Source organism: Panthera pardus, unplaced genomic scaffold, assembly GCF_024362965.1.
Source record: "Panthera pardus isolate Hobbes unplaced genomic scaffold, ASM2436296v1 HiC_scaffold_5, whole genome shotgun sequence".
Lineage (NCBI taxonomy): Eukaryota > Metazoa > Chordata > Mammalia > Carnivora > Felidae > Panthera > Panthera pardus.
Window position 1 is genome coordinate 16,020,944 of NW_026526980.1, and position 27,015 is coordinate 16,047,958.

Genomic DNA, 27,015 nt, shown 5'->3' on the forward strand with positions numbered 1-27,015 from the left:
CTGACCCTCCCCCGTTCATGCTCTGTCTCTCTCTGTCTCAAAAATCAATAAACGTTAAAAAAATTTTTTTTTAATACTTGCAGAGAAAGTGTGTAGCCTCGAAATACCAAAAGAATTAAGAAAGTTATGTGTTATTTTAAGAATACAGTATAGGCTACATACAACCTACAAAACATACGGATGTTTCGTGCGTTATCAACTGTTTGTTATCAAACAAACCAACAAACAAATCAACCGTCTGCTATCGGTAAGCCTTGCGGTCAATAGTAGGCTGTCAGTAGTTACGTTTTTGGAGAGTCAAAAGTTGTATGTGGATTTTGACTGCATAGAGGGTTGGTGTCCCCCCTAATCCCTATGTTGTCTAAGGATCAACTCTTTATCTCAGACATGTAATTGAGTCTTATTTTTTTAAGATTATACAGCATGAAGATAGACATTTATCTGAAGAGACTTTGAAAGAGTTCTAATAGAGGAAACAGAGGCACGCTTTATAAAGCATCTAGCGTTTTTGTATTCTCAATAAAATGCAGGAAATTGTTTGCTTTATGAAACAAGAAATGGAAAATTATATGATCAGTTGACAGATTGAGATATAAAGGGAGAGGATAACATGATGATGGGCAGAGATAAAGATAAATAAAGAAGAAACATTTTGGAAAAGAATAAAATTTCCCTTGAGATTAAATGTAGCTTAGAGGGGCGCCTGGGTGGCTCACTCAGTTAAGTGTCCGACTTCAGCTCAGGTCATGATCTCACAGTTCGTGAGTTCGAGCCCCACGTCGTCGGGCTCTGTGCTGACAGCTCAGAGCCTGGAGCCTGCTTCAGATTCTGTGTCTCCCTTTCTCTCTGTTCCTCTCTCTCTCGCTCTCAAAAATTAAAAAAAAAAATTGAAAAACATAAGACACATTAACAGGAGAAAAACAAATTGAATTCCGAATACACTGGGGCCATGTAAGAATACGAGAACCAGGAACAAGCCAGGCAATTGAGGCTGTTAGGCCATTTTGAGCTAAGGAGTGGCATGGGGTCTGGGGCTTCTAAGGGGAATAGGGTGATTCATTGCACAATGAGAAGAGCAGATATTTGGTAATTAGATGTTTGTCCTGCCATACACATAGGTCATTCAGATAAAAAAAGTTCTCGCTTGATAACAGCTGTCTTTCTGGGCCAGGCCTCCTGTCTGAATTCCTTTCGGTAATTTTAGGGACAAGTAAAAGCTTTTCTTGAGTCCGTTGGGTCTTGATCGCCTTCAGCTCAAAATGGCAACATTTGGGGGGGACTTTGTCTAAAGCCCTTCACTAGACAACACTTTCATCGGATGAGAAAAATTAAAATTACCAATGAGCGGGCAAATGGCTTTCATGTGCCTTTAGATGTAACACAACATCACTTTTACAGTACTCTAGCCAGGGATGTAAAACATGAATTTAATCACGAAGGAACATCAGACCAACCCAAATGGATGGACATTACATAAAATAACCAACCTGCCATGTTCCACAAAAATGTCAAAGTCATGAAAAACAATGAAAGGCTAAGGACTGTTTCCAGATTCAAGGACACTAAAGAGCCATAACAATTACATGCAAAACATGATTCTGGACTGGATCCTGTACTGGTGGGGGAAAAAAGGGGGGGGTCCTATAAAAGCCATTATTGGGACAAATGACCAAACTGGCATATAAACCGTGCAGTAGACGAAAGTGTTATATCAATGTTAAAATCCCTGAGCTCGATGCGTGTACAGTGGGTACATCAATAAAGGAATATTCTTGTTTTTAGAAAATACACAATGAAATATTAAAGGATAAATTGGTTATTATATATGCAAACTTCTCCGAAATCGGGAAGAACGAGAAAAGAGACAAGGACAAATGTGGTAACGTGTTAACAAGTGGTGAATCTTATTAAAATATGTGGGGGTTCCATGTATGAATCTTGTCAATGTTACGAAAACTTAATGCCCATTTTTGAAAAAATTAAAAATTGGGGTGCCTGGGTGGCTCAGTCGGTTAAGCGTCCGACTTTGGCTCTGGTCATGATGTCGCAGTTCATGAGTTCGAGCCCCACGTCGGGCCGTGTGCTGACAGCTCGGAGCCTGGAGTCTGCTTCGGATTCTGTGTCTCCCTCTCTCTCTGCCTTTCCCCTGCTCGTGCTGTGTCTCTCTCTGTCTCAAAAATAAATAAACATTAAAAAAATTAAAAATTAACGCAGGTAAAAATATACATTGCTTCAGAATTCTGGCTCTTCAGATTATGGAATGCATACACCCATCGACACAGCAATTCTACAGCCAACAGATACATATTTGTATTTACACGTACATATGCAATATTTATATATGCAATATATATATTCCCAAATTGGAATAACCTAAATGTCCATCAGTAGACTCGTTTAATATCTTATGCTGGATGAGTTTCTACTTAACAATCTGTGGTCATTAAAAGAAATGGGGTACTAATAAGAAAAGTCTCCTAAGTCTTTGTGGCAAAATGAATTTAGTAAATAATAGTGTTTATCGTATAGCCCAATTTTTATTTATAACAGAAAAAAAAAAAAGAGATCAGTGCCTAGCAAACCGTTAACAATTGTTACTTAGGGCAGGTCTATACTTTGGGATAGATTAGGTTCTGAAAGATATTTGTAAATCCATATGTTTTCAAGTCCCAAGTAACTAAGACAGATATAAACCTGAGGTTCCCCGTTGCAATTCTGCCTAACAAGAATATGAATCAATTTCTTTGAAGCTTGAAAAGCAGGCATGTTCTTCTCCGTCTTCCATATATATTTTCTCGCAGATTTATTTTCCCCAAATAGATAAATTTTGTCTTCTTGGAGATCTGTTAAGGCAGGTGTGTGTCTCTTCCTGCATAATCTTTGCTAGTGACATACATTATTCTTCAGCGGTTTGAAGCCCGCGTGTGGTCGTTTGCCGCTCACACTGACGGCATATGCGGATTCAGATAAGCCTCCGTCCCTGGTGGGGAGAACCTGTGAGACCACAGCATCGGCAGCGGCCCTTGAAAACCCACTTAGTCCCTAAGTTCCCCATATCAAGTCTTGCCCGCAATTAACACTAGGCGGATGGATGTCCGACTTCTTTCCGTCACGCGGTCAGTTTTTGTCCCTTCTCGACGAGCCCAGGTGACTCCACAGGCGCGATTCGTTGTGACTTCAAAATCATTCACACTCACAAATGATTCGTGCGGCGCACGTCTGTCCTCTCCGTCCTCTTGAGTCTCATTTCCAGAAACGTCCCTCGTTTTCCTTTCTAACCATGTGCCCTTTCTGGGCACCTTTTCCAACATCCTTGCTGCTTATTTACTCATCAGATAGGATGCGTCCATAACATTTGTAAACTGCCTAAACACCAAGCACAAGCGTGGCAAATGCAAGCGTGGACTGAGCAGTGGCACAAAGACCAGGGCAACCACGATTACGTTATCTGTCAGTGGCAGGCTGGGTGCCTTTGACTCTGAAAAGTAGCTTTCATGGTATCAGTGAGAAACTGTAACTTGAGTATTTGTTAACAGAGCAGCTTCCCATTACATCTGTGCTCTTGGAGTTAATAATATTATTATCATTATTGCTAAATTTACTACTAGGTATTCATACACATATTTTTTTAATGTTTATTTTTAAGACAGAGAGAGCAAGCAAGAGGGCGAGGGGCAGAGAAGGGGACAGAGGATCTGAAGTGAGCTGTCAGCACAGAGCCCAACGTGGGGCTCAAACTCACGAACTGTGAGATCACGACCTGAGCTGAAGTCCGACGCTCAACTGACTGAGCCACCCAAGTGCCCCGGTATTCATAGATTTTTTAAAGTTTATGTATGTATTTATTTTGAGGGAGAGAGCGAGCAAGCACGGGGGAGGGGCAAAGAGAGAGAGGGGGAGAGAGAGAGAGAGAGAGAGAGAGAGAGAGAATCCCAAGGAGGCTCCATTCTGTCAGTACAGAGCCCGATGTGGGGCTCACACTCACAAACCGTGGGATCGTGACCTGAGCCGAAATCAAGAGCCAGTCACTTAATCAACTGGGCCACCTAAGTGCCCCCAGTATTCATATTTTATTTTGTAATTATAAAATCAAGAAAATAGGGGCGCCTGGGTGGCTCAGTCGGTTAAACGTCCGACTTCAGCTCAGGTCACGATCTTGCGGTCCGCGAGTTTGAGCCCCGCGTCGGGCTCTGGGCTGATGGCTCGGAGCCTGGAGCCTGTTTCCAATTCTGTGTCTCCCTCTCTCTCGGCCCCTCCCCCGTTCATGCTGTGTCTCTCTCTGTCTCAAAAAGAAATAAACGTTAAAAAAAATAAAAATAAAAAAAAAAGAAAATAATAGAAAAAGAAGATACCTTCTAATCATGTTATCTACGGGCAGACAGAATTACATTTTTGCACATTTTTATCCTTTCATGAAAAAAACGTTTTTTGTTGGCTTGTTTTGATCTAACCATGGTTTGAGAGTCCTTTGTGTCCAGAAAAAAAAACAACCGACACCTGTCTTTCATGTAACAGCTCGCCTTGTAATGGGGAGTCTTGTCCAGTTCTGGCCCCGGTCAGGAGTTCAAACCTTGTTGGGGGGGTGGTGAGAAGAAAACAAAGTGTCAAATCAAAATACCTCAAGTATGGGCATTGTAAGAGGATGGGAATGAACGGTGGAAGGAATTTAACATAGCATGCATTGAGAGTGTGTGATTATATAAATACAGGCTGAAAACACATGTAAATGTATAATAAGATATATAATGTTAAATATAGGTTCAGCCGTGATAATAAGTCTGAAATTCCAAGGTTGATACCAGGGATCACATGAGGGAGAGGTTGAGAGGAGCTGAGAGTGAAAGCAAGGTAATTTATTTTATGGGGAAGGTATGATTATGGATTTGATGTTTCAACTTCAATTTTATGTTTCAGCCACAAGGTGCCCAGACACTTGGTCAAACATTATTCTGGGTGTGCTGTGAGGATGTTTCCAGACGAGATGGACAATTGAATCATTAGACAGAGGAAAGCAGATCGCCCTTCTTGATGTGGTGGGCCTCAACCAATCAGGTGAAGGCCTGAATAGACCAAAAAGACTGATCCTCCCTCCAGCAATGGGGCATTTTTCTGCCTTTGGACCTGAACTAAAACCTAGGCTTTTCTGGTTTGTAGGCCTTTGGACGAGGATGACACCAATGGCTCTCTGGGGTTTCCCACTTCTGGAATCACTTTCAGATCTTGGGACTTCTCAGTCTCCACAATCAAGGGACTCAATATTTTATAATAAATCTCTCTCTCCCCCTGAAAATATATATTTCTCATATATTTAAATATATTTGTTTGTTTCTTTCTTTACTTAAATATACCTCTATACCTTCTCTTGGTTTTCTAGGGAACCCTAATACAGAAAGGGGCTAATATTCTTTTACTGATGGCCCTTGAGCTGAATAACTTGCAATTCTTAGGACACTAGTTTTTGGTCTAAACCCTCATCCTGGGTGCCAGCGAGGCGGCTTCCCAGAAAATTACCATGAGGTGTGGTTTGTGATCTTTCCAGCTGGAAGTGATGTGGGTCGTTTCCAGGCTAGAACTTTTTTTTTTTTTTTTTTAAGATCTTATTTTATTTTTAACTGTTTATTTATTTTAGAGAGACACAGAACACAAGCGGGGGAGGGGCAGAGAGAGAGAGGGAGACACAGAATCCAAAGCAGGCTCCGGGCTCTGAGCCGTCAGCCCAGAGCCCGACGCGGGGCTCGAACCCACGAACCGCCAGATCGTGACCTGAGTGGAAGTCGGGTGCTTAACCCGCTGAGCCACCCAGGCGCCCCTCGACTTGTTATTTTCTTAACTGTTGTAGAAACAGTGCAAACACACAGAATACATGGTTTAACCTATACCTGTGGTCCCAATACTCGGAATCAACAAATGTTCAATTTTTGCCTCATTTGCCTCTGACATCGTATCGGTTTGAGGGCCATAGTAACAAAATACCACATGCTGGGTGGCTTAAACAACACAATTGTATTTTCTCACAGTTCTGGAAGCTAGAAGTCCAAGATCGAGATGTCGGCTGGCTTGTCGTTTTCTGAAAACTCATTCCTTTCAGACGGCTGCCTGTTCGCCGTGTCCTGATGTGGCCGCCTTTAGATCTGTGGTGTTTGTGTCCTTATCACCTCTTCTTATAAGAACACCAGACACTGGATGGGGCCCAGCCGCAGGGGTTCACTTCACCTTAACCGCTTCTTTAAAGGCCCAATCTCCAAATATAGTCATATTCTTAGCTCTTGGAGTTGGGACTTCCGCATGGGAATTTGGGGGGACACTCCCACCGGTCCAGTCCATTGCGATGCCTCTGTTTTTAAAAAGCAAAATATGGCAGTTACATGTAAATCTATGTTTGTTTGTTTGTTTATTTTGAGAGAGAGAGAGAGGGCACAAGCAGGGGAGGAGCAGAGAGAGAGGGAGAGAAAGAACCCCAAGCAGGCTCCAAGCAGTCAGTGGAGAGCCCGAGGCAGGGCTTGAACTCACGAACCGTGAGACCATTACCTGAGCCAAAATTGCGAGTCAGATGCTTAACCGCCTGAGCCACCCAGGCGCCCCGCAAATTTATGTTTGTGTTCCATCTCCTCTCTCCTTCATCGTGTGTATTCACACCCTAAAATAAACGTGCGTTGTTCCAAGAATATACATGTGTCTATCACCGTTATATTACACTTGGATACATTAAAAATTTTTACACAAATGGGTGTCACGTGGGACATATCCTTTGATTGGCTTTTGTTAATCAGCAATAGCTTTTTGAGCGGTCTCCGTGTTAATATGCGTAGGCTTACTGGGTTCTCTTTCATTGCAGTGTAATATCCCAGTGTATAAATAAACCACAGTCATTCCTTCCCTTAGTGATGGAAAGTTAAGTCGTCCCCCCTTACTTAATACTATGATAAACGACATTGTACATAAGTTCTGTGTGTGTCAAGGAGAATTTTCTAGTGTATGCACCATATTTGGTCATAGGATAACACATATTGACCTTTATCTGCCATTACTATTTTCCTCGGATGTAGCTGTACCAATTGAGTCTTAGCAGCAATGTATGTCCTTTTCCCTCACATCCTTCTTTCTTTCTTTCTCTTTCTTTTTCTTTCTTTCTTACTATTTTTTCATTAAAATTTTTTTAACGTTTACTTATTTTTGAGAGACAGAGCACGAGCAGGGGAGGAGCAGAGGAAGGGAGACACAGAGTCCCAAGCAGGCTCCAGGCTCCGAGCTGTCTGCACAGAGCCCGACGCGGGGCTGGAACTCGCGAACTGTGAGATCATGACTTGAGCGAAACTGACTGAGCCGCCCCGGCGCCCCTCCCCCACATCCTTCTTAAAGTTAGGAAGCGTAAGACATTAATTTGTGTCAGTCTTATGGGCGTGACACGGAAGAGCATCTGTTTTTTAATTTTTACTGTTCTGATTGAGAGCGAGATTGAATATAATCTTTTACGATTATTTGCCATTCAGATTTTCTTCTGTGTAACTGCCTTTTTATGTCCTTTTTCATCCTTTTTCTAGTGATATTCAAATTACTTGTGGAAGTTTCTTTTCCTCTTTTGCTTTTTTTTTTTTTTTAAGGATTTTTTAGGATATATGTATCCTGAATTTTAAGTTATTTTTCCAGGCTACTTTGTGTTTCATTCTCTTTGTTTTTATGGCATCTTGTAATTAAAAGAAATTTGAAATGTGGCCAAATTTATCCTTCTTTTCCTTTATGATGTGTGCTTTTTCTGTTTTGTTTACGACATTCTTTCCCCCCTGGATGTCATAGGAATAATGTCCGATGTTTTCTTATAAAAATTTTAAAGTTCTTATCATACTTAAGTCCTTAATCTGCCTATTCTTTGTTTTGTGTACAGTGGTGAGGGGTCTGATTTTCTTTTCTTGCCCATGGATAGCCAATAATTTACTAAATAGTCCATTCTTTCTCCTGCTGGTTTATAATGCCTCCTTTTTTTTTTATATGAAATTTATTGTCAAATTGGTTTCCATACAACACCCAGTGCTCATCCCAACAGGTGCCCTCCTCAATGCCCACCACCCACTTTCCCCTCCCCACCCACCCCCCAATGCCTGCTTTGTTAAAACCTAATTTTCCACACTTATGTGTGTCAGTTTCTGGCCTTTCGATTCTCATCCATTGATTTTTTTTTTTCCTCCATCCTTGGGCCAATAGTATATTGTTCTCATTGTTTTAATTATTACATCTATATAATACCTCTTTTTTCTGCTATTTGATAGTATGAATACTTATTTTTTATTTGTGTTCTTCAAGATTATGTCGGGTATTCTTGGCCCTTTTCCTTCGTGTTGTTTTATTTTTTTGAATAAACAGGGTTCTCTGTGGGGCGCCTGGGTGGCGCAGTCGGTTAAGCGTCCGACTTCAGCCAGGTCACGATCTCGCGGTCCGTGAGTTCGAGCCCCGCGTCAGGCTCTGGGCTGATGGCTCGGAGCCTGGAGCCTGTTTCCGATTCTGTGTCTCCCTCTCTCTCTGCCCCTCCCCCGTTCATGCTCTGTCTCTCTCTGTCCCAAAAATAAATAAAAACAAAAAACGTTGAAAAATAAAAATAAAAATAAACAGGGTTCTCTGTTGTGTTAAAACAAAGCAAAGCCAAACAAAAAATGGGAACAAGTTCAAAGAACACGGGAGCCAATAGGAAAGAACCGCCAATGACCAAAGTTGGAACATTTTTCAACAACAAAATAAATTACAGTAGTGTAGGATTATGCTGATTACCTAGAACAAAGAATAACATAAGTATCCATGAATCCATTCTGAGGTAAATAAGCAATGGAATACACAAATGGGGGAAAAGGAATAAATCTTCCTGGCATGAAAATTCCAAGTAAAAAGGGTAAAAACATTAGAGAAATAGACACTCACCATGAGACCACCAACAGTAATAACTGTTGCAGGTGAGATCCAAGGATTGAATGCTCAGATAAGTGGAAGGAGCCTTCAACAGAAACAAGATAGTCCCATAACCTCAAAAATCTGCCTCCCAATACTTATCATTATACTGGTTTTAACGTGTGTTCACGTGATCTTTGATGCTCCTCCCTCCAGGAGGTGAAACTTAATTGCTTTCCTTTTGAGTGTGGGCTGGACCTAGTCATTCACTTCTAAAGCCTAGAATATAGAAAGAGAAAGAAACCTGGAGGACACGATCTGAATCCTGTTTTCAAGGCCAATGTCATCAGTAAGTTATGTTGATGTCCTATACCCCTGACGGGACGTGATGAGAGGGGCGCAACACCTCTGGGGTTGTCTTCCCCCCAGTCAGATAACTTCAATCTAATTATGAGAAAGACATCAGACAAACTCAAAACTGAAGGACGTTTTACCCAACATTCACTGCTCTTCTAAAGTGTGAGGTCATTAAAGACAAGGAGAGAGTGGGGTGCCTGGCTGGCTCAGTCAGAAGAGTGATGGACGTTTGATCTTGCGGTGTAGAGATTAGTTAAAAATAAAATCTTAAAAGCAAGAACGTGGATGGACCTGGAGGGTATTATGCTAAGTAAAATAAGTCAGTCGGAGAAAGACAGATACCATGTGTGTCCATTCATATGTGGAACTTGAGAGACTTAACAGAAGACCATTAGGTCTTATAGACCATCCTATATATATATAGGATATATATATAGCCTAATAGATATATCCTAACAGAAGATGGGAAGGGGAAAAAATAGTTTCAGACAGAGAGGGAGGCAAACCATAAGGGACTCTTAAATACAGAGAATAAATTGACGGATGATGGGGGAGGAGGGGAAAATGGGTGATGGGTGGATGGGCATTGAGGAGGGCACTTGTTTGGATAAACACTGGGTGTTGTATGTCAGCGATGAATCATGGGAATCTACTCCCGAAGCCAAGAGTGCAATGCACACACTGTAGGTTAGCTAACTTAACGATAAATTGTGTTTAAAAAAATAATAAAATAAAATCTTAAAAAACAAAACAAAACAAGGAGAGAATGAGAAATTATCATAGTATTGGTTTGCAAACTCAGAGTTCCCCCGGAGCAAGGTGGGGGAGGGGGAATCTGAAACTGTCCCTTCTACCTGAAAGATGTGACAAAGAAGGAGGCAGACCGCTCCAGATCGGTAGGGGGTGGTTTAAAGGTTTTAATGAGCCAGGAAACTCACGTAGAAAGCTTGTCTTGGGTAGTTGCAAGGTAAGTAGGTCTGCACACCTGCCCACCAGAATCTTAAAAGCTTACAAGGAAGTCTCCCAGGGGTTCAGTCGCGTGTACCCTTCAGATGGATGGGATTGCTCGTTCAAGGCTGCCTTTCTTTCTTTCTTTTCTTTCTTTCTTTCTTTCTTTCTTTCTTTCTTTCTTTCTTTCTTTCTTTCTTTCTTTCAAGGACCAACAGCTTTATTGAAAGATGCAGAGAGCAGAACTCCCCTCCCCTCAAGGTCCTGGCGGAGTCAGCCTCAGGATCAGGACCCGCAGAACAAACATTCCAAGGATAGGGCAGGTGGTGGGTGAGGGGCCTCCAGCAGCTGGGGTCCAGCTCGGTTGGTCAACGGACAGTCACGTCCTCTCGATGACCCATCCCAACAGACAGACCAGAGGAGATTAAGAAGACGTGACAGTGAAACACAACACAACCGGATACTGGAACAGAAAAAGGGTATTCGTGGAAAACCCGGTGAAACACCAAGGAAGCGTGTGGTTTAGTTGATGGTATCGTGGCACGGTTAATTTCTCAATCAATTTTGACACATGGGCTGTGCGTTAGGGGAAGCTGGACAAAGAGCATAACAGAACTCTGTGCTATCTGGACAACCACCCGTGATTCTAAAATTATCTCAAAATAAAGGTTCTTTAAAAAGCCAGTTAGTTGCAAATACGTTCACCCGATGAATAGCAATGAAAGATCACTCCCTCCTCCGACACGAGTCCTGTTTTATGACGTCTCATGATAATGGAAGATGTATTTTGCACATTTCAGCATTCATGCACGTAGAAATATTTGCGTTTCAGACAGGTGAAGACGTACTCTGCTATAAAAATAACTTCACAACAAGAGATTTCTTTTCTTTTTACATGGAATGGCAGGAAAATGCACTGGGTCAAACCTGCCACTTGGGAGGGAGATCAGATTATATAGGTACATTTATTTCTACTTGCAATATTCTTACCCGGGAACTTCATTTTAGTTTAATATCGACAAGCCTGAGCTCCTTGGTTAGTTTATGAGCTTGTCAATTCAGCTTTCTTATCAGAATAGGGAAAGAATTTACATGACAGCACCTGAATAAACAAAGTACTTTTCTGGGCTAAGAAATTTACTTTAATCTTTCCCTTCAATTTAAATCCCCTTCCCTTCTCAAAGGGAGACTAGTTGTTTTGATGACATGTTTCCTTTTCCCAAGAAGAGGTTATCACTTTGCTTCCTTATGCCCACATAAAATTTAGAATTTAGTTATCAGGGGTGCCTGGGTGGCTCAGTCGGTTGAGTGTCTGATTTCGGCTCAGGTCATGATCGCACAGTTCGTGGATTCGAGCCCCATGACGGGCTCTGTGCTGACAGCTCAGAGCCTGGAGGCTGTTTTGGATTCTGTGTCTCCCTCTCTCTCTCTGCCCCCTCCCTGCTCCATCTCTCTCCCGCGCTCTCAAAAATAAATAAACAGTAAACAATTTTTTTCTTAAAGAGAAGACGACCAAAACGTTGGGGCGCCTGACTGGCTCAGTTGGTAGAGCATGTGACTCTTGATCTCAGGGTAGCAAGTTCAAGCCCCCTCTTGGGCATAGAGTCCACTTTAAAAAGTAAATATTAAGAAGAGGAAAGTGCTCTGTGAAGACAGATGCCTACAGACAGCGCAGTTTCAAACTCCTGGCCTCCAGAACTGTGACAGAATGAATTCCTGTCTCGAGCCACACAGCTTGTGGCATTTGTTATGGCTGCCCTAGGAAATTAACACAACACTCTGCCAAAAAGTTGTATGACGTTGTCTATGAAGGACTTGCTTCATGGATCTTATTGTAGTTCTGAACAGGATCTTCTTTTAAGATTATATTTTCTAGTTGTATCCTGATTGTCTTTAAGAATGAATTTACTTTTTGTATTCTACGGTTTATTCAGCAAGCTTGCCCAACTCTTTGGTTATAGATTCATACACACACACACACACACACACACACACACACACACGTATGTATTTGCCAACAAACATATAGCTTGCAAATGATAATAGTTTGTTTCTTTCTTCCCAAATCTCACGTACTTTATTATTCTTTCTTGTCTTACTGCATTCACTGGGAACCCCAGGTTAATGATGAATAGAAGCCATGATGGAAGGCACACGTATCTTGCTCCTGTTTTCCAAGGGTTACTTCTCCTATTTCGTTATGTTTCACTATAATGTTTGTTGGAGATTTTTGGCAGCAACCCCTTTTCTCTTAGGGAAGTTACCTTCCATTTAGTTTGCTAAATGTACTTAAAATGAATAACATGGGTGAGATGTTGCACCTGCTAAAAATAACCCTCTTGCTTCACCTGGTGTTATCTAATTCTCCCTTTAGGATGGACTGAAATGCTACTTCCTCTGTGAAGGCGTCCCTCGTTGTCTGCAGGCTAGCAAAGGGGCTCCAACAAAGGGCTCTAGAGCATTCTGTATTTTTTTTTCTTTCTTACTACTTGCCTCACTTGATTACATTTGCTTGTATAACTGTTTCTGCCTTCAGGAGCACAGGGATCTTGCTTTCTGCCTCACTCTTATCTCCATATCTCATCCAGAGCATACTGGCTCCTTCCAAAGGACAACTGAAAGAACGAATGAAGTACAAAGAGAGCGGGGCAGCTGGGTGGCTCAGTCGTTGAGCGTCCGACTTCGGCTCGGGTCATGATCTCACGGTCCGTGGGTTGGAGCCCCGCATCGGGCTCTGTGCTGACAGCTCAGAGCCCGGAGCCTGCTTGGGATTCTGTGTCTCCCTCTCTCTCTCTCTGCCCCTCCCCTGCTCACGCTCTGTCTCTCTCTGTCTCTCAAAAATAAATGTTAAAGAAAAAATTAAAAAAAAAAAAAAAAGAAAGAGAGCAAGAGACTTTATGGAATTGAACAAAGCAGAATCAGATGTCAACACACTTGCCCAGACAAAGATTTGAGCAGGGTTTCATGTCACTAAAATTACCAAAAATGCCATAAGAGGTGTAAAAGAAGATAGAATGAATGGAGATTCACTTCCTGTATTTCTGGACGGGAAAATTCCAGTAGTGTGGGTTTATTATAGAACACTGGAGTCTCAGACTGTTGGGGAAGTACATAGTGCTAGGAAAATGAAGAAAAAACAATTAAGTCAGAGCCTTGTGTATAGCAAAATAAATCCCAGATGGTTTAAAATGTAAAGGTAGAAAATAAAACCAAAAATGTACTAGAAGAAAATGTAGATGAACATTTACATAGTTTGGGGGGGGTCATCATGTTCTATCACAGGCCAAAAACTACAAAGGAAATAGTTGGGAGTTTGAGTACATAACAGTGAAACACGTACAGAATCAAAACCAGAAAAAGCAAGTTACCGGTAAAGGCGAACTGGGGGACCCAGTAATTGGAAGGTATAGGACAGGGGAAAAAAAAAATCTGGTGTCCTCAATACCTAAGAGGTTTTCAAGACTCAGTAAGAAATAGCAGCCTAGCAAAAGAGGACTGGTAAAAATAAAAATAAATGACCCCGTGAGCGTGTGCTCACCCTCAACAAGAACACGAGAGGGATAAAGGAGTGTCCCCAAAGTGTCGACGCGTCGGTTTTTCTGGTGGATGTGGGAGAGACGGGACAGGGAAAGATGCCGGTGTGCCTATGCAATTCTTGCCAGGGGAGGGCGCTGGTGGGACGATTAGTTTTTCTTTTACACTCTCAACTTTTTCTTTTTTTTTCCTCCATTGAAAAAAAATTTTTTTTAATGTTTGTTGGTTTTTGAGGGAGACAGAGAGAGACAGTGCAAGCGAGGAAGGGGCAGAGAGAGAGAGACACACAGAATCCGAAGCAGGCTCCAGGCTCTGAGCTGTCCGCACAGAGCCAGACACGGGGCTTGAACCCACCAACCGTGAACCAGGAGATCATGACCTCAGCGGAAGCCCCACTCGGGCGCCCTGGAAAGTTTGGATATAAATAGAGAGAAGGAAAAAGAGTCGCTGAGGTAAGGGAATGAACGACTGGGTTGTGTAATAAGGGAAATCAATATTACACTACCACCTCGAAAGAAGCTCGGGGCAAGGGATGATGTTGTCTCTTAGTTCAATTACATCAGATGCCTGAAAGGGTGACACCGCCTCTCGGTTGAGGCCACTTCTGCTTTGGGAACCGGAGGGGATGGAAAGGAAACCTGCAAATGGGAACACCCTCATCCTGGGAGACTTTTTCATACCATTTGATGATGGACTGGGTAGTTATTAGGGACTGAATGGGATTCTAGTATGTGCCGGTATCTTTTGACCTTTATGATTGTTGTGCTATAAGGGGTCTCTGTTAAAAGACCAGGTGGGGCAGTGTGATATTGTGATCTATAATAAGAAATATATATTGGGGGCGCCTGGGTGTCTCAGTGGGTTGAGGGTTGGACTTGGGCTCAGGTCATGATCTCATGGTTCGTGGGTTCAAGGCCTGCCTGCTTCAGATCCTCTGTCTCCCTCTCTCTCTGCCCCTCCCCTGACCTGACCGCTCTCTCTCTCTCAAAAATAAATAAACATTAAAAAAATATATCTCTATATCTGGTATTCAACCCCGGGACTGGCACAGAGCTCCTAAAACCATTGGAATTTCCTGTGGTAAGAGCAATAAAAGTCTCTTTTGTTGTGTTAATGAGTGACTTTGGGAAAGCCCTTAGGTAACCTAAGGATGGGGGCCTCGTTGCCAGGGGAACCGATCTTCTGAGGAAAGGGCTGGAACTTTCAGTAAACCATCCCCCACCCCTACCTCCTGGGAGGGGAGAGGGGCTGGAGGTTGGGTTGATCACCAACGGCCAATGAGCTGCTCAATCATGACTAAGTCACGCAACCTCAGTAAAAACCCAGAAGGCTTTGGAGAGCTTCCTTCCGGGATGGAGACCACGTGGAGGGGCCAGACACTGGCGCCCCCAGAGAGGGCATGGAAGTTTCTTATCCTTTCCCTACACGTTGCCCTACGCATCTCTCTGGCCGTTCCTGAATTGTATACCTTTATAATAAACTAGTAATCTAAGAAGTAAAATGTTTCTCTGCGTTCTGAGGGCTGCTCTGGCGAATTAACGGAGCCTGAAGAGGGGATCTTGGGAGCCTCTGACTTCTAGCCAGTAGGTCATAAGCAGAGGTAACAACCCCGACTTAAGACTGGCTTCTGCAGTGGGGACAGTCTTGTGGACTGAACGCTAAACTTGTGGGACCTGTTAATGTCTCTGCATACACAGTGTCACCACTGAGATGACTGTAGGGCCCCCAGCGGGTGTCCAACCGATGCTTGCCGATGTGGGACCCTCTCTCCAACCCCAACACACACTGGAACGGGGACCGCAGCGTTTTGACAAACCATGAACCATGTAGGTCTTAGCTCCGGTTACCATAACAGAATACCACAGAGGGTGGCTTCAACGAGAAATGCGTTTTCTCCCAGTTCTGGGGCCTGGAGGGCTGAGATGAGAGCGTGAACTGGTCAGGTGCTGGCTGTCCTCACACGGAAGGGTGTACGAAGAAACAGGGATGACCCCTCAACTTCTTATGAGGCCACAATCCTCTCTGACTAGGGATCCGCCATTATGACCTCCCTTTAACCTTAATTGCTTCCTGAAGACTCTATCTGTGGACACGGTCACATTGGGGGTTAGGGCTTCAACACACGGATTTTGAGGAGGCACAACTCGGTCCTTAGCAATAGACAAACAGCACACAGATAGGAACAAAGGCTTGGCATTCGTCGTGATCATGTCCTTCCTGACATCACTCTCTTGCTCTTTTTCTGGCTTCTTGAGTCGAACATGTAGCTCATTTGTTTTTCTTTTTTTTTTTTTCTTTTTGGAGATGCCGTTTTTCGTACAAGTATCGCTTAATTCCATCTGCCAGATTTTGCTGTTTCAGCTCCAAGTTTTTCCTGATTTCCCAAGGGAGATCCTTTCTCACGCAACGTTCCGTAAGGTCATGGCATTCTTATGTTTTACATCTTTTGCTCTTTTCATAAGTATATAATTTCCCTCTTCACTACCACATTGGTTTTGTCTGGAGCTTTACCTCCGGATTGCCACAGATACACTTTTTATGGACAGGTAAAAGACAAAACGGGGAAATCTATTTGCTAGATAAGAGACAAGAATTCTGTCTCTACTGTCTTGGCATCATTCGTTCACTCTGTGAAAGGGAGTTCTAATATTGGCTTACTGAAGTCATTTTGCTCAACAGCAAGAGGAAATGAACGGTAGGTACGCTTTCATCAGTCGGATCGGCCAGGCTGTGCTGTATTCGCAACCAACCCGCAAAGTCTCAGGAGCTGAGAACAACCGAGTTTGTTTTTTGATCGTGCTACGTGCCATCAGCGGCTGGAACTTTCTTAACCTTGCTCAGTGTGGAGAATCGAGTAGGTCGTGGATAAGAGGGGCTCCATCCATTGTCTCGTGCAACTGCCAGGCAGGAAAAACACATGGCCACTGGCGAATCTCCCACTGTCTGCCCAACGCTTCTGCCCAGAACATACCATTTCACTTCTGCTCAAGTTTCATTAGCCGGAGTCACACCTAACTTTAAGGGGCCAAGAAAATAGATCTCTCCTGCGTCAGCCACAGGAGAGCGGACAATATTCCAAGGCCAATTTTTGCTTCCTGTTGGTCTGTTGGTTTTCATTACGGGAGTTATCATACATCCTTCCGGTAAATTTCTTCGATTAAAAAACGAAGCCAAGCTGAGGTTAGCCAGGGTTAGTTTGTATCGCTTCAAAAAGAAAAAAAGCCACAGAAGGCATTGGACTTGGCACGGTATATGCTACTGAGCAGATTAGGAAAGTGAACTCTGCCTTACACTCCGGGCTGGTGCGAAGAAAGGGCACACACGTATTTTTCAAGGATGAGGTTTAAAGAAACAGGGCATGGCAGGAGCCAATGTTTAGACGCAAAAAACTATGGGTAGCCACCGCACGTCAGCATCATGTAGATGCTACCTAAGTTCATTTAATTCTTTCTAAAAACAATTTGAGGGGAGTCTTATTATCTGTGACTTATATACGCAGAAGCTGAGGCTCGGAGAGGAGACATGACCTGTCCAAAAGCCACTTAAGCCAGCAAAGGACAGCTTTGCTTTAACTCTATCACCTGAGCATACAGCGGTGAAACGGAACCGCGCAAGGTGTATGTTGGGAGGGTAGGTACCCTTGGGTTTGGGGCGACTGGGAGTCACATGAAAGGTGGGAGGAGACCTTGAGTCCAAAGGGAAAGAGGTTGGAGCTTACTAATTAGGCAGTGAGAGGGAGGTTTTGAGCCATAGAGGGCATTAGCAGCAGAGCTATGATCGATTGACTCCTTATTGATCTGCTATTGATATCTGGACTGATTGGAAATGAGGCACCCTGGCGGCCTGGAGACCAGCTGGAGGAATATTGTAAAAACTCTGAGAAGCCTGAATGAGCATGGGTGTTGGCAGTGGAAACAGAAAAAAAAAAAAATTCTATCGAGTCTCCAGACCCATCAGGAATTGCTGAATGAAGTCTGAGTTCTCTCTATGTAGGTGGCTCCTACTTTTCATTACAGGTTTCTCAGAAACTTGCTCCCAGAAAAAGCCTGGATCAGAAGCAGGAAAAAAATAGGCAACTGCCGAAATGAGAAGTCTACAGAACTCCTTTCCCCGCAATCACCTCTTTCCTATCAGTTATGGGGCCTGACCCTTCACCAATGCCCTTTATTCCACTGAGAGTCTCTTATTCAAGTGTGACTATTTGGGGACAAGAGGCAGAAGGGACGCTGGCAGGTTTCCTCATTGGCAATGCCCAGGCAAGTAACAGAAAGGTGTGGGAAGGATCTGGGTGGACTCTGTGAAGAACAGGGCACACGTTTTCCGTAAAGTGGGCTTCTCAGCTCTGGTCGCAGGGCCCAAAGTTGCTGGGTCTCCTACTTCAACAGAAACCTCACACCCAGATTTTTGGGGGTGGGAGCAAGCCCTCAAGTTAAAAATATTGCAACCAGGGGCGTCTGGGTGGCTCAGTTGGTCAAGCGACCAACTCTTGATTTCGGCTCAGGTCATGATGTCACGGTTTCGTGAGTTCAAGCCCCACCTCGGGCTCTGTGCAGCCAGCTTAGAGCCTGTTTGGGATCCTCTCTCTCTCTCTCTCTGTCTCTCCCTCCGCCCCATCCCCACGCACACTGTCTCTGTCTCTCTCAAAATAAATAAATAAAACTTAAAAAAAAAGTTAAAAACATTGCAGCCAGTTCACATTTCTTAATAGTACTGTGCTGGCCACATTCAGCTCTCAGTTTGTCACCTGGCGGGAGGGGGGTGGGGTGGATTAAATTTTCAAACCATTTGATCAAAACCTTTCCAAATTGAAAAGCGCATGTGTAGGAAAGCTACATACAGAGCAGGTTCACGTGGATGGCTGAGATAGCACACTGAGAAACTGGGCTCTAGGCACGCAGAGCCAGAGCCCTGGGCCCCGCGCTGGGCATCCTGGTACCTGGGCCTTGAAAGAGAGAGGGGCCAGGGCGGCGGCAATATTCCCTGCGATCCGGGCCTCCTGGCTGACCACCCAGAACTGGGTTTGGACCGGAAACAGGGTTGGGCAAAGCTAGTGTTTCTCCGGGCTCCAGTCGGCCCCTTCCCATTAACATTACAGTAATGCAGTTGTGTGGTGTTTGAAAAAGCGTCCCTAGTTACAGGGAATGATTTACAAGACACCAGACTCTGCATTTCAGAGGTCTCCAGTGCACCATAAAAAATATATTATAAAGGAATAATCTTTATCTGAGCGAAAGCAGCAGTGAAGGAAACTCATGTCCAGCTGAGAGCAGCAGTGAGCTTTTGTTCACTCAGGGAAAAGTCCGTGTTCTTCATCGTACTTGATTAACATTTCCCCCCTCTTTGGCACTAGGTATCTAGTTAATATTTAGACATTATATACATTTTCTTTCAACTGTTGTTCCTAGTATGCGATCAAACAAAACCGGAGATGCCAAGCACATCAGCCGGCCCTGGGAAAGCAGACCCACCAGGCACCCAGCGGCGGCTAGCACGGTAAACAGGACTCACCGGAGCCAGCGCCTGGGAGAGCCGGGCCCCGGGGGTGTGCGCGGCCAGCCCCCCCTCCCCCGTCCCCAGGAAGCAGGGCTCCCTAGAGAGCCTCAGCTGATCCCGCTGCCTCTCCCTCCCATGCCGCCACCTCCCTGAGCAAAAGGCCGCGGGGAGCAGTGTCTAGTTTTGAATCTTCCAGAGCCTTCTGATGTTTACCATTCCCCCCAGGAGAGGGAGGTGAGGGATGGCAATCTCTCGGCAAAGAAAATATACTTAAAAAAAAATTCAGGGAGGCGATGCACACGGACACCCTGCAGCCTAACTTGTCTCTGCTCATTAGGCGTTCAGAGCGATGACGGGCTCAGTCTATCCCAGTCCAGGGAAATCGGAACTCCTTTAGCGCTAATGCCCCCCGCCCCAAGGGGCGCAGGTGTACGCGTCGTGAAGGGTGTCGGGGAGGGGACGGCCTCATCTTCGGGGGCAGAGGGCGCAGTCACCCAGTGGCGGGACAGAGGCGGAAGCTCTGGGGCTGGGAAACCTGGGGGTCTGTGTCAAAACTCCACCCAGAAGATGGGGAGGCTGGAAAGATGGAAGTTTGTGGGGGAAAACGGAGAAGAAATCACTGCCGGACCCCCGGCAGGAGGATATCCGGGGTGAGAGAAGGCGGGTCAGGGACGCGCCGAGCCGGCCTGGAGTCCCAGGGGAAGAGGGGAAGCGACAGCTCTCGGTCCTCGGGCCCCCAGCTCCCCGCTGCGCGGCTCCGGCGGCTGGCGCCGGTCTCCGTGTCCCTAAAAGTATCGGGAGAGGGATGGAGAACGCCGCGTCCCAGGCTCCCCGGGGAGAGGGAGGCACGCGGGGCTGGGCGGGGCACGCCTCCAGTGCGCCGTGTGTCTGGGGGGGGGCGCGATCTCCGCTCTCCCGGGCGCCCCAGCCCCAGCGCACGCCTCCGCTTCCGCGCCCCCCTCCGCAGGCGCGCGCGAGGCGCACTCCCCCTCCCTCGGCGGCGCGGGGCGCGCGCCCGGCCCCCCTCCTCCTCCCCTCCGCGCCTCTCCGCTCTCCCGGCAGAAAGTTAGCAGCGGGGAAGGAACTCGGGGCCGCAACAGCGCGCGGCGGCGGCGGCCGGGGCTGAAGCAGGAGCCGCGGCGGAGCCGGGGAAGCGGGGGCGCCGCAGACGGAGCAGGTGCGGCCGGCGGGTCCGCGCGCCCCCCTCGGTCCCCTTGCCGGCGGCTGAGGGGGGTGGTGGGGGGGGGGGGGCGCCCGGACTCCGCGGGAAGAGTGGGGCGGGGGGGGGGCCATGCGGCCGGGCTCCCCCCCGGCGCAGCGGGACAGCGGCCAGGGCCGGGGGCGCAGCGGCGTCGCTTCATGCAGCCGGGGCGGCTGGGCAGCGGCGGCGGCGGCGGCGGCGGCGGCGGCGGGGGCGGCGGCTGAAACCATGTCCGGGCAGCGCCGGGGGCCGCCGCCGCCGCCGCCGCGAGCCGGGAGCCGCGATGGCCCCGTGGCCCGCACCTCCTCCGCCTCCGCCTCCGCCTCCACCTCTCGCCGCGCCGCCGCCGCCCGGCGCCTCTGCTAAGGGCCCGCCGGCGCGCAAGCTGCTTTTTATGTGCACCTTGTCCCTGTCCGTCACCTACCTGTGCTACAGCCTCCTGGGCGGCTCGGGCTCCCTGCAGTTCCCCCTGGCGCTGCAGGAGCCGCCGGGCGCCGCCGCCGAGCCCCCGCCGAGCCCGCCGCCACCCTCTCTGCCGCCTCCCCCCGTGCGCCTCGGCGCCCCCTCGCAGCCGCCCGCGCCGCCGCCGCCGGACAACGCGAGCCGCGGGGAGCCGCCCGAGCCCCCCGAGCAGCCCGCCGCCCCCGGGGCCGACGGCTGGGGGCTGGCGAGCGGCGGCGGGGGCGCCCGCGACGCCTGGCTCCGGACCCCGCTGGCCCCCGGCGAGATGATCACGGCGCAGAGCGCGCTGCTGGAGAGGGAAGCGCAGGAGTCCAGCACCACCGACGAGGAGCTCGCAGGCCGGAGAGCGGCCAACGGGAGCAGCGAGAGGGGCGGCGCCGCCAGCACCCCCGACTACGGGGAGAAGAAGCTGCCACAGGCGCTCATCATCGGGGTCAAGAAAGGAGGGACCCGCGCGCTGCTGGAGGCGATCCGAGTACACCCGGACGTGCGGGCGGTGGGCGTAGAGCCGCACTTCTTCGACAGGAACTACGAGAAGGGGCTGGAGTGGTACAGGTAGGACCCTGGGCGCGGCGGGAGGGGGTGGACGCGCGGCGAGACCCGCAGGGCGAGCCGCCGCTTTTCCGGGCTCTCGGACACCCGGGCGCCGCGGTCCCGGGGGCCCTTGGCCCCAGCGAGGGCTCTGTCAAGCCCCGGCGGGGGCTGCTCTGGGGGAGCGGCGGCGAGGGGCTGGACGCCGGTCAAGGAGGACTCTGTTTCAGGGCGAGGGGTGGAGGTGTCGCCTTGCCCTGCCCGCCTCGAGGCTCCTCGTCCGGGGAGGTGCCTTCCGAATCTGCCCAGCTCCGAGCCTGGGAATCCCCAGCCTTCGTGCCCGCGGGGTGTTTCCCAGCCCTGGCTCTGGCGGGGCTCTGCGCTTCCGTGTGTGGGGACGCCGGCGGGGCGGATGAAGCAGGGTAGCGAGATTGATCTAGGGGCTTTGAGATCCCCTGGAATGTCTCAGAATCGCCCTGAAACGCATTTGCGTGGCTGGAATCCAACTTTAGTATTTTCAGGTTAGAGCCCAATGACCCGGGAACGGTTAAACAAGGTGATGCTGGCCAGTTCTGGCTTTCTAGTAAAGACGGAGGGTGCCCCCATCTCCAGAACTTTCTATCCACCCGCTGGGTAGGTTTTGCATTGGGAGCACCAGTTGGTGCCCTGTGAGTTTTTACGCCCCGTGCCCGTGCCCTTTCTGTAACCCGCGCCTCCTTCGCTACAGATTGGAGCTTCTGTCTTGTGAAATGTTCACCTCTCGCCTTTTCCACCCTCTGCCAGTGGGGAGAAAAAGGGAGAAGAGCGGAGTAGAAAGTTAGGTGCAGGTAACGTAAATTAATAATCCGGCTTTCTTGCCAGCCATAACATTGAACACGACACTGGTGTAGATGCTAAAATGCAAACCTCCTTTGCTTTTTTGGGGGTGTGTTTTTTCTTTGCTTCTTTCCTCTGGTTTTCTATCTCTTTGGAAAACAGATCTGGATGGCTGGCCCCATCTCGGCTGCATCTCAGTAATTAATTGCAATTGTCAAACAGAAACACAGGCTTTGTCAGCTAAAGTGATGTTATCATCTTAACCGAGCCAATAGGTAAAATACAAGGATTGTTTCCTGATAAGTCTCCTTCCTGTTGAAGAGCTGTGCTTTCCAAGTTTAAATTACAGCCTGGGAAAGTTTTAGAAATAGCTTAACTTAAAAAAAAAAAAAAGATAATAAATGGGTGTATTGTGATTGATTTCTTCCACTTTAAAAAACATGCCTTATGCTTTCAAAGCTTGAGAGAAGTACACTTAGGCATAAACATTCCAGCACATTAAACCGAAACAGCAAATGTGTCTGTTAATGTCTTGTCTGTTTCAACAGTGAGAACTAATTGCAATATTTTAGGAGGCTTCAAACAGCCCCTTCCTATCAAAACATAAAACAGCAAATGCCTAATTTAACTGGAAAATCAGTATTTATAACATCACAAGCCATGGCTTCCAGTTTGCGATTATAAATAAAAAGGTGTTAGAATGATTAGTGCAACAACAGCTAAATAGAGAGGGGGTATGATGTCTGGGAGGGCTGCGTTTGGTTGGTTTCGTTGGCTTGGTTGGTTTGGCTGGGGGGCATTCTGGTCTCTGCCGTGGGGTAGCTTCGGCCCTACGAGGGAAACGGTGGCTTTTTCCAATTCTAATTTTAAAGCTGTGTATCTCAGGAGAAGTGTCCAGTGCCCTTTCGGGGGAGAGAGAGGCATAAAGATCACATCTTTCCAACATGTGTTAGGGTTGCTTTGCAGCAGCTGGAAATAGAAAAGGGAGTGTTTTATTCAGACGACTTAAAGTTTGATGAAGGATTGCAGGGTGGAATGTGGGTCAGGAGGTCCCGTCCACGGGGCTGGGGGATTTTCTGAACGAGGAGCTAGGAGATGCCAGGTTTTCTTAATGTTCTTGCGTACCGCGGCTGGGAGGAGAAGGCGTGGAGACTGCTACGATATGGCTGTGGAAGGTACTATCCCAGCGCTGTGGTCCTCCCAGCCATCCCTGGTGTGGTGTTCAGGGCTGAGCGTGAATGTTTGGTACCCATCTGCAGAACTGTTCTACTGAAGACACGGGCAGATTCCCTTGATCCTCACTTGGGAGGACCATACGATTTCTCTGGGTGCCCCATCCTCTACCCCAGTGTCTCCCCCATGGCAGATCCTTACAGTGCTTAGTGGTGCTGACTGCAAATGCCCGAGAAGCATCTCTGTAAGGCAGAGGGTATCGTTAGCCACCCCGACCTGGCTGCTGAGTCTTCTAGAAACCCCTTGGGGCCCCTGGGAGTGTGCCGGGGCTGCTTGGATACCTCTCCAGCCTCTCACCAGGGACAGCAGTGCTTGGAGGCTTGTTTGTGGGATTTTCATAGGCTCTCTCTCTTCAGGCTCTTCTCTCTCTCTCTCCCTTGGAGGAAGAGGGATGACATCCTCATTATAATGTACAAGAGGAAAGAGTGCCATCAGGTCAGACCAGTAAGAGAAACCCTTCCTCTTGTGTCTCTGGTCCAACCGTACCTTTTTTTTTTTTTATTTATTTATTTTGAGAAAGACCGAGGCAGCGCGAGTGGGGGAGGGACGGAGAGAGGGAGAGGGAGGATCCCAAGCAGGCTCTGCACCTGTCGTTGCAGAGCCCGATAGGGGGCTGGCATGCACGGAGCTTCGAGATCATGACCCGAGCGGAAACCAAGAGTCGGACAGTTGACCGGTCACGCTTGCTCCCCACCCGCAGCGTGGTCTGTGCAACATCTTCTTCTGCTTGCCGGATGAGAGGGCCACAGACCGATGGGAGGTTTTGATTCTCCCCGACTTGTTCTCTTTCCTTTTTCTTTGCCGTGCGCTTCCCCATAGGCTGCTAATTCTGCGAGTGTTTCTGGTGTTGGTTTTTTCAGCCAGAGGGAGAAGAACGTGGGGCAGGTGCTTGGGTGACACTGGTTCGGGCTTTCCTCCCATCCCGGCTAAGCAGCCCTGGGAGTTTTATTTTCTCGGTGTCGCACCAGTCATGTCTAAATCCGGGTTTTGCTTTCTCCCGTTGCTGTTGATCTAATGTGATTTAAAAACACTTTTGAGATTAGGACATGTGCATCCGATTTCCGGGCAAGATAGACTAATGGATTAGGATGGGGGGGTGTTAAAAGCTGGGGAGAAGCAAGCCTCCCTTGGTGGACAGGCCAGTGATTAACGAGTGGGGGGGGGTAGACTCAACCCTCCGCTCCCCACCCCCCCAAACCAATAACGGAAAAAGGCAGAGCCACAATGCATCTTTCAGAATGGGCTGATCCAAGCTGTGTCTGGGCACAGACCTCATACTCCTCTAAGGGGCGGGACCTTGTGGCGGGCCGACCCAGCAGAACTCATCACGGTGACAGGGCTGCCTTGAGGTGCTGCCTCCCTTGTGGTTTACAGGCTGTACAGGGACCGTGTGACTCCAGGGCGACGGGAAGCGACCCTCCCTGGTTTCAAGCTGTCTTTGCTGCCAACAGTTAATACGCTCAGCCCCCTGGCTGGGAAAAATCACTCAGGAAGACGGTTCCCGTGGCCTGGCTCCTGCTACCCAGAGGAACGTGGTCACAGCAGCACTGTGTGCACGTGGAACCTGGAGAGAGAACGAGGGAGGACGCCAGAAAGGCTCTGGCGTTTATGGAATACCTGTGACTTACAGCGGCTGGCGCTTTGTAGTTGTCCTATCGCATCTGAGCGTAACGGTGAGGGCTGTGAACTTACAGGTGGCTCCTGGACCAATGCCTTGCCCAGGATTGCTCAGCTGGTCCGTGGTTGAGCTGCCCACATCTGTCCAGTCTCACGGTGCTACTTTCTTCCCGCCCCACGTAAAATACTACCTTCTTACGTTTAACAAACATGCGATGATACTTAGCACGTACCTGGTACTGTTTTCAGGACAGGGGGTAAAGCGGTGAGTAAGCATTCGGTGCTCCTGAAACTGACATTTTGGTGGTGGGGAGGGGAGACAGCAAACAGCCGTCCTTTTCACATTTTTAATGCGGCTACTAGAGAATTCAAAACGACACTCGTGACTCAGGTTGTATTTCCACCGGGCAGGGCGGCTAGTGGACCAGTGCTTTTTAAACTTCAAGTGGGTATGGATCACCTGGGATGCTGTTAACGTACGCGATTCTGATTCAGCGGGTCTAAGGAGGGGCCTGAGAGCCTGCATTTCTAACTTCTGATCTCTGGATCTCACTTTGAGTAGTAGAGGTCTAGAGGGAAATTGGTGTGTGTGCGTGTATGCACGCCTGTGTTACGTTAGATCAGATGGCTGGGGAAAACTTCTCTGTGAGGGTGATGCAAACGAAGTGAAAGAGTTAAGATCCTGTCACGTAAAGATCTGGGTAAAGAGGTTTCCAATGGGGGCCGGGGGAGAGCAGGTGCAAAGGCCCTGAGGTGGAATCAAGCCTTGTGGCTTTATACAGTGTTCTTTCATTATTCCCAAAGCACAGCGTTTGTAGATGGACAAAACTGGGTTCAAAATGTGGTTTTGCAACCTACTGGTTGGATAATTTTTGGAGAGATGGCTGATTTGACACCACTCAGTTTCAGTTTGTTTATCTGGGAATAATTCCTTCCTTAATAAATGAAGTAATAAAGGTGAGTGTATTTTCTGAAAAAATGAGTATCCTAGAGCAGAAATCCAAATGGACCCAACCACGGTTTTTTTTGTTTTTTGTTTTTTTTTTTTTAATTTCTCAAATCATTTTGGTCTCATATACTTTACCTTTGATCACAGCTGTCCTAATATTGACAGATGAGTCTCTTAGTGGGGATGTTTTTGGGAAAAGTCCGATAATGATTGGTTGGCTTTGCAGTCTACAGCTGCTTGACCTTTTCAGCCACGGGTCACCAACTCAGATACCCAGTGAAATAGACCAGGCGGGGAGAAACTTGGGGCGCGTGCTCTTGTCTACAGGTCACGGCTACTGCTCTCTGATCCAGCTACCCCCTTCCGCGTGCAGATATCACCACATCCTCCGCTTGGTAAGAGAAGGGCTTTGATGTGAAAGCTCTTGGTTTTTAGCATTGGCAAACAGATGAAAATTTCTTAAAAGCGTTGTGTGGGCCAGCACTGTGGGACAAACAAAACACGTCTGTGGGCTGGATACGCTACCAGTTTGCGACCTCTGGTTTAAACTCGTTTCGGAACTGGCATACCCATACCCTTGGCAGTTGCCAGAATTGTGGCTTCCATGTGCTATTTCAGTGTAGATTTTCCGCCCCTTTTCAGATTTTGCAACAGCAAGGGGGAAATACCTCCCAGATATATTGCAACAATAACAAAAGGAACGGGATGTAAACAGGAACATTGAGGCGGAGGAAGACAGGTCACAAATAAATTTCTCTTTTGTTTCCAGTGAGCGTTTTCTTGAAGGCGGGACAACTCTTCAGTTGTTCCCTCGTTAATCAGGAGTGCCGGTATGTGATCCGTATAGATGAATTGCACCTATAAAATAGATTCCGGTCAGGTGGGTTCAGTAAGACCTGAGAGATGGAATAATTGGGTTCTAGCTTTTGCTCTGCCATGTTGCTAGTTCTGTTGGACCTCAGGTTACTTTGTTAATTTCTTAAAAAAAATTTTTTTTTCC

General features: G+C 47.4%; 1 protein-coding gene across 1 annotated transcript in view; it reads left to right on the plus strand.

The window, feature by feature from the left end:
• The first annotated feature begins 20,170 nt into the window (after nucleotides 1-20,170).
• Nucleotides 20,171-27,015, plus strand: part of HS3ST4 (heparan sulfate-glucosamine 3-sulfotransferase 4) — a 390,160-nt gene continuing 383,315 nt past the window's right edge. The window contains exon 1 of the mRNA XM_019431881.2: nucleotides 20,171-21,424. Within this exon, the coding sequence (XP_019287426.1) occupies nucleotides 20,691-21,424 (734 nt within the window). The 5' untranslated portion in view covers nucleotides 20,171-20,690. The remainder of the gene's footprint in view (nucleotides 21,425-27,015) is intronic.